Source organism: Marmota marmota, unplaced genomic scaffold, assembly GCF_001458135.2.
Source record: "Marmota marmota marmota unplaced genomic scaffold, marMar, whole genome shotgun sequence".
Classification (NCBI taxonomy): domain Eukaryota; kingdom Metazoa; phylum Chordata; class Mammalia; order Rodentia; family Sciuridae; genus Marmota; species Marmota marmota.
In genome coordinates this window covers 20,324,619-20,332,942 of record NW_026000241.1, presented here as the reverse complement: position 1 = coordinate 20,332,942, position 8,324 = coordinate 20,324,619, and the positions used below count along the sequence as shown (strand labels likewise).

The window sequence follows — 8,324 nt, the reverse complement described above, 5'->3', positions numbered from 1 at the left end:
GTCCCCGGGGACCGGCCAGCCCGATCCGGGCGCGACGATGGAGGAGCCGCAGCGTGCTCGCTCGCACACGGTCACCACCACCACCAGCTCCTTCGCTGAGAACTTCTCCACCACCAGCAGCAGCTTCGCCTACGATCGAGAGTTCCTCCGCACTGTGCCCGGGCTTCTCATCGTGGCCGAGATCGTGAGTGCCAGCGGGCCGGGGGCGGGGGAGGCAGACGGACCCGGCGCGTTGGCACCCGCTGTGCTTCTCCAATGGAACCTGCTCAGATCCTCGCGCAGGCTTTGGGGAACTCTTTTTTTTTTTTTTTTTAAACTCAGCCTCTATTCTTCGCAAAGTGCAAAACTCAGAAGGAGATCCTTTCAACCTCTCGGGGAGAGAGAGGGTGGTGACTCTCACGATGTTTGGAGGGGGGAAGAAATCTAGTTTGCTGGGCACTCTCAGTGGAGATGATCTGTGCTGGGAGCAGGATGCCTGGTGGGTATTCAAGTTTGTGTTGCATGTCAGGGACACTTGGTGCCTCCTTCACCTGATTTCCACGTGGATAGCCTCCTTCCTTAAAGTAAAACTTTCCTAAGATTGGGGGGGTAGTGTGTGTGGGAGGGCTTTTCCTTTTTCTAATATCTCCCTGGTAAGTAAAAATGAAGTGAATGGGGTTGGGGGGTGGATAATCACTGAGTAAAATCTGAGAGTATCAACTTCTTTGAGAATTAAAGGGCCTCCTGTCTGGTGCTGTGCACATCCTGGTGCGGGCTCAGAAGGTCCTGCCAACAGGTGACAGGACATGTATTTGCTCCCCTCCATTGTTACACATGGAGACTGAGGACAAGTGATCTCCCCAGAAGTCCCAGCCAATCCTTCATGGCTGAGAAAGGACTGGAGCCCTGTTAACAGCTAGCAGTGGTCATTTACTGAGTCTTCCCCCTGTGCCAGGGTTATAAAATCCCTTAGATGCCTTAGAGATCTCATGTCCTCCACACAACAACCCTCAAGGTAAAGGTGGCTTTAATTAAACCCATTTTACATGTGAAGAAACTGAGGCCTAAGAGAGGAAGTCAACTATGCCTGTGGAGGGTGGAGCTGGAATGCAGACTCAGGCCAGCCTTTTTCCTGGTCTCTGTTCTTAACCGCTAAGGGGCATTCCTTCCATTTGTCTGGCCAGTACTCCTTTTGCTATCTCAGAGACTTGTTTAAACACTGTGGAATTCAGAACTGAGCCTGTGTGAAAGCTAGAAAGTAGACATATACAGTCCTGGACAGTCCCTTTGAGAAACATTCGGTGAAACCTGTGTACATCAAAGAGCTTGCTTGCTCTTCCAGCGGCTCAAACCCCATCCTAGAGCTAGGGAATCCATCTCCCAAGTGTTCCAGTGCACAGAAAGTTTGAGTGATGTTGGCCAACTGATTTCCTGGCTGGTACTAAAGACTCGGGAGACCCAATAAAAAGCTGAAAATATTGGAATCACCTTACAGGGCCTGACTTTACAAAGTTCAACAAATATTTGCAGTGAGAGTGAAGGAGCTGGCAGTCGCCCTGCTTGAGCAGGGCAAACAGAAGCTAACACTATGGAGTTGGGGCTTCTATTATGGGGTGGGTTACAATCAGGCATGAAATAAAATGCCTCTTCGTTTTCTGACAACAAGCTCAGATATGCTCTCTGTGCCATACTTTTTCAGACAATATGAAAGTGAAGGAAGAAATGTAAATGGCCCACAATCCCATTACTAGAAGTAACCATTGTTGACATGTTGGCATGTATCCTTTTAGATTTCAGTGAGGTTTTTTTGGGGTACTGGGGGTTGAACTCAGGGGCACTAAACCACTGAGCCACATCCCCAGCCCTATTTTGTATTTTATTTAGAGACAGGGTCTCACTGAGTTGCTTAGCGCCTTGCCGTTGCTGAGGCTGGCTTTGAACTCGCGATCCTCCTGTCTCAGCCTCCTGAGCCACTGGGATTACAGGTATGTGCCACCGTGCCTGGCATTTCGGGGAGCTTTTTGAAGAAGGTGGAAAAACCATGTCACCCTTATTACTGCTGTAGGCAAGTTATTTATTTATTTATCTATCTATTTATTTATTGGTACCGGGGATCAAACCCAGGGGCACTTAACCAGTGAGTCACATCCCCAGCCCTTTTTTTATATTTTATTTAGAGATAGGGTCTCATTGAGTTGCTTAGAGCCTTACTAAGTTGCTGAGGCTGGCTTTGAATTCAAGATCCTCCTGCCTCAGCCTCCCAAACCATGCCCTTGCTCCACGGCACCTGGCTGAGTTTTTATTTTTGACAGAGATAATTATGGACATGTTTCAGAATCAAACAGTACTACAGGCAGAAATCTTTTCCTCGCTCTCCATTCCTAGAGACAACCATATTCAAGACTCTCAGCGCTCTGAGTAATGTGTCTCTAAGCTTAGAGTTTTCCCCCAGCTTGCCTGCATTGTCCCACCGCCTTTCTGCTCTGAAAGCTGAAGCCTTCACTGTCTCAGACCACCTCCAATTACATAATACCCTTCCTGTCTCCCAGGACGGTCATCAGGTGATTTGGTTTGGACCAACAGCCACTACTGACTCATGATACCATGAACACTTCAGAGCTGAGCCACAGAGTAACCTTGAGCACTTTTCCTGCCCAATTTCTTGCTTTCTTTGGTGTTAGTAATGCCCTTTTCACATTTCTTATTTCCCCACATATTTAGTCACCGATTTAATTGGAGTTGTCCAAATCTCTGGCTAGAAAGAGCCCACTGTATTCTATCAGGGTTATCCTGACCTGCCTGACCCCCGGGCCTCTGACCTGCTCTCACTTGTCTGGTGACTGCACCGTCACGTGAAGTTCTGTGCTCTCTGTCTCGGGTTGGAGACTGTACCTCTTCTGGTCAGTGTCCTACTCTGATTTGCTTTACCTGCAGGAGGTGAGCAGCTCATAGTTACCTAAGAAATGATGCAAGTGGAAATTGAGATTTTCATCTTTCAGAATTCTACTGTTACACATAATTTGACTGTTAGACTGGAAATAGTTGATCTTCAGAATTTTAAAAGTATTCTATAGTCCTTTAGCTGTTCTGATTAAAAAAAAAATTTATTTCAATTCACCTCTGCTCACCACATTGGAAACCTATAGAATATTCCTTCTCCTCAGAGATCTGAGGTATCAGTGATGTGTTTTCTTCCCTTATACTGGGGACTTAGTGTGTTCTCCCAAATAAGGAAAAACTCATGTAAGTTTAAGGAGATTTAAAAAAAAATTTTTTTTCTTTCCACTTTTCATTTCTTTTCGAAACTCTTTTTATACTTATTTTTTCTATCATGTGGTTTTTGCAATTTTTCTTACTGATTGTGACCTGCTATTTGTGCCTATGATGCCATGAACATTTTTCAGATCTCTGTTTTCTTGCATTGTTAGTTTTCTCGTTCTTTTCTTTTTAATATTTATTCTTAAGTTTTAGGTGGACACAATATCTTTATTTTACATTTATGTAAATCTGGGTGCTGAGGATCAAACCCAGTGCCTCGTGCATGCTGGGCGAGCACTCTACCACTGAGCCCCAGCCCCAGCCCGCATTGTTAGTTTTCTATCATAAGGAAGTACCATATTTGATTCCCTTGGTCCTCTTAAGACAAATACGTTTCTAAATTTTACTAATATAAGCAATGCTGCAGCTGCTGTCCTTCTTTGTCTATCTTTCTGGGCTTGCACAATGGTTTTCTTGAGGAAAAGTTCCTTAAAGTAGAATCATTGGGTCAAAAGGTATGCAAATTTAAGGATTCTGTGACATATTCTGCAGTTTTACTGGTCAAAATTGTCATCAGCAGTGTGCACTTTTTAAAAAAAAATTCCTTTTTTTTTTTTATTAAACGGACTCTTTAACATTCAGAATGCTGAAGAGCCCCTGAAATGATATACTATGTTTTGATTCTAAGATTTTTTAAATTCATGATTTGACATCTGGATCAGAATGTAGCTTAAAATTGATGGTTTCTTGGATATTATGAAATATGGTACCACTGATTCTTTATCTGGAGGGGTATATGTGTATTTCTAACTATCACTGTCCCTTTTCTGAGATTATGCTAAACCCGAACCCAGAAAAATGCTACTTTTCCAGCCCTGTAAAAATATTGAGATAAAGAATTACTGAGATCCTGAATTTTGCTTGGATCCGAGGAAATGAAATAATAGAACAAAACACAATATTTCCCCAAATCACTTGTCAAAATTGCTTGTGGGGCTGGGGCTGTAGCTCAGTGGTGGAGCGCTTGCATAGCATGTGTGAGGCACTGGGTTCAATCCTCAGCTCCACATAAAAATAGATACATAAAATAAAGGTATTGTATCCATCTATAACTTAAAAAAAATATTTTAAAAAAATTGCTTGCCCTGGCCTTCTTGCGGGGGTGAGTGGCAGTAGCTATGCCTACTAAGACACTTAAGGCTATGCCAGTGTAACACCGTGTTGAAACCAAATCATGGCAGTTTCCTTCCTTTTAAAGTTTTATAACAAGCTAGAAGCAATCCAGTACTTGACCTGTGAATTGTAGGATGCTGTGATCTCATACCTATTACAAGTACTTGAAGAATAAAAGTGATTTGTAAGAAGCTGAGTTAATTGCACCCTTCCTGTATTGGTGACTTTAAAATGAATTATAGCATCCACATAATAATGTTAGGTCACCTTTTATTTACTTACTGTCATGAGCAGACTTGGTTGGGGAAGGACAAATAGGGTTAACTGAGAATTGTAATCGAAATTGCTGTCTTGTTCCTTTTTTAAAAAAGTAGTGAACGTGGCTTCCGTTTCACAAAAGCAATACCCAGACTTTGTAGGAAAATTGGAAAAATGCAGGTAAGAAAAAAAAAAATCAAAAAATGAATTCTTGCTCCCACAGTGGTTTCTCAAGGGCACAGTCTAGAAGTGGGTAGGGTCCTGAAGTTGTTTTGGTTATTGTACCACCTGGGCTTTATACTGGTGTTTAGTGCCCTGGGGAGTAGAACTATTAAATGTCCTGAAATGTATGGAACAGTCTCCAACAACACAGAATCCCTTCACCAAATTCCAGTAGCCGTTGGTTCACTGTTCATTGTTGGGGAACTGAGTGAACCATTGTTTACCCTTTGGAGTAAAGTGTTCCAAAATTTCTTAAGTAATTTTATATTATTAACCAATACGTTTTGGGAGAAAAAAATTATTCTTATTGTTTCTTGCCATGACCATCTGTGCTGGTATCTGCCATTTGTCCCCCAGATCCATTCTCCACCTGTTCTCTACCTGGGAGGCTGACCTGCTGGACTCTCAAGGACTCCCCACCCTCTGACATGCCTCTTGCTTCATTCATTGGTGTCCCCAGCAGGAGGTTCTGGGGGAAAAGAAAGCAAATTCTGGGTACCCATTCCCCAGGAGTCCTCCTTGCTGGGTCTCAGCAGGTTGGCTGGCTGTGTCCCTCCATGGAAGGTGGGCTATCTGGCTGCTCTTTTCTCTGGCACTGATCACTGTCCACTCCCCCTCTGCTTACTGTTTCCAGATACTGTGCTATCACTTGTGGTTTTCCTGCATCCTGCTTTACAGATAGCACCTTTATTAAACTCTGCTCGGATTACCTAATGTGAGTGTGCCTGGTTTCCTGCTGAGACCTGACCTATTGCATTTCTTATCAATGATTAATTTCTTAACGACATTCTTAATGGCCACGTAGTATTCCAGAAATATCTAGGCTCCAACTATTCAATGTGTGTTTATTTCCTTTTCCTAATAGCCATGTAATAAATATCCATTAAGCTAAATCTTCCTGGATGTCTGATATTTTCTCAGGATCAATACTTAGAATTGATAAAAAGTGTCAATGAATCTTTTTTTTTTTTTTTAAGTTTTTTAGCTGTAGTTGGACATGGTACCTTTATTTTACTTATTTTATGTGGTGCTGAGGATCGAACCCAGTGCCTTGCATGCGCTAGGCAAGCACTCTACTGCTGAGCCACAACTCCATCAATGAATCTTCTTTAAAGCCAAGTTTATTGGATATCCAGTAAAATTTACCCTTTTTGGTGTAAAGTTCTATGAGTTTGGCTGTGTGTGTTTTTAAAAAAAAAACAGCGTCATTGAGATATGATTCATATATAAAGCTGACTTTTTTTAAGGTCTACAGTTTAAGGAATTTTAGGTTATTCATAAGAGTGTACAGCTATCACCACTATTCAACTTTAGAACTTTGCCTGAAAAAAAAAATCCCCTCTTAGCAATCACCCCCCATTCCTCCCTTTCCTTTAGTAATCATTAACCTGCTTTCTCTGGACATTTCATGTAAATGGAATTCTACACTATGTGGCCCTTTCTGTCTGGCTTCTTTAAGAACCATCCATCCATATATAGAATTCATAAGCACATTATTCCTTATGTTGTCAAATAATATTCCATTGTATTTATATGTTTATTTATTTTTTCATTCATCAGTTGATGGACATTTGGGATTCCATGTTTTTACTAGTGCGAATAATGCTGGTATGAATTTTCATGTACAGGTTTTTGTGTGGACATTTATTTTTGGTTTTCTTGGGCATTTGGCTGGAAATGGAATTACTGGGTTACATGGTGACTCTGTTGAACATTTTGAGGCACTGCTAGACTGTTTCCAAAGTGGAAATCAGCAACAGAATGTTCTGGATTCTCTGCATCCTCACCAAGACTTACATTCTATATTTGATTCATGTCATCCTAGGGGCTATGCAGGGGTGTCTCATTGTGGTTTTGGTTTACATTTCCATCGAGACTAATGATGCTGAGCAATCTTCATGTGTCTATGGAGCATTCGTGTGTCTTCTTTAGAGAAATGTCTATTCACAACCTTTGCCAGTTTTGGGACTGGGGTTGTGGCTCAGTGGTAGAGCACTTGCCTGTCACATGTGAGGTACTGGGTTCGATCCTCAGCACCACATAAAAATAAGTAAATGAAATAAAGGTACTGTGTCCATCTATAAGTAAAATATATATATATATATATATATATATATATATATATATATATAATATACAATATATAATACATATACATATTTATAATATATAAATATATATGTATGTATTTTTTAACAAACCCTTTGCCGGTTTAAAAATATGATTAATTTGGCTTTCAGGGCAGAGTTGTATGAGTTCTATACATATTCTGGTACAAATTCCTTTTCAGCTATATGATTAGAAAATATTTTTCTCCCATTGTGTGGGTTGTCTTTTCAATGAAGTTCTTGATAGTGTCCTTTAAAGTGCAAAAGTCCTTAATTTTGATAAAGTTCAATTTATGTGTTTCTTATTTTGTTTGGGTTTTTGATATCATATCTAAGAAGACTTTGCCTAATCCACAGTCATGAAGATTTACTCCTGCATTTTCTTCTAAAAGTTTTATAGTTTTAGGTCTTACATTTATGTTCATTTTGAACTTGTTTTGTGATCTATGGTTCATTGTGAACTCGCTTTTGTGTATGGTGTGAGGTAGAGTTTAACTTCAGTCTTTTACATGCAGGTATCTAATTTTCCCAGCACCATTTATTTTTTTTATCATTGAATTTTCTTGGCATCCTTATTGAAAATAAAATGACCATAAATATAAGGATTTATTTTTGAATTTTCAGTATATTTGATTGGTCTATATGTATATCCTTATACCAGTACCACACTGTATTGATGACTGTAGCTTTGTACTGAGTTTGAAATCAGAAATCGAAATCCTTCAACTTTGTTCTTGTTAAGATCGTTTTAACTATTGTGGGTCCCATGCATTTCTACATGAATTAGGACCAATTTTTAAAAACTGTGAAAACATAAAAAGGCAACTTACAATTTCAATGTGGCTTATGTTGAATCTATAGACCAATGTGGCAAAAATTGCCATTTTCACAAAATGATCTCCCAATTCATGAACATGGGATGTCTTTCCTATTATTTAGGTCTTCTCTAATTTCTTTCAATAGTATTTTGTGTTTTTAGCATATGTGTCTTGCGCTTCTCTTATTAAATTTATTCCTAAGCATTTTATTATTGATGCTATTGCAAATGGGATTATTTTCTTAATTTCTTTTCCAGATTATTTAGTACTAGATTATTGAAATTCAATTGAGTTCTACATCCTTGATATTGTATTCTACAGTTTTTCTGACATTTGTTAGTTGTAATATATATTTTTTGCGTGTGTGTGGTTTATTGTATGTTTTTATTGCTTTTGATATTTCAACCAAGTTGTACAAAAATGTTGTGTCAATTTGCATTTCCTCTAGTGGTGTTTCATGAGTAACAGGATTTATTTCTGCAGACTCACACTTTCTTTTGATATTTGC

General features: G+C 39.9%; 1 protein-coding gene across 2 annotated transcripts in view; it reads left to right on the top strand.

Annotated features, from left to right (window-relative positions):
* Positions 1 to 8,324, top strand: part of Cmtm8 (CKLF like MARVEL transmembrane domain containing 8) — a 95,655-nt gene that overhangs the window by 1,212 nt on the left and 86,119 nt on the right. For both annotated transcript variants that reach the window (XM_048795112.1, XM_015489545.2), the window contains exon 2: positions 1 to 184. In XM_048795112.1, coding sequence (XP_048651069.1) covers positions 38 to 184 — 147 coding nt within the window. In that variant the 5' untranslated portion in view covers positions 1 to 37. The remainder of the gene's footprint in view (positions 185 to 8,324) is intronic.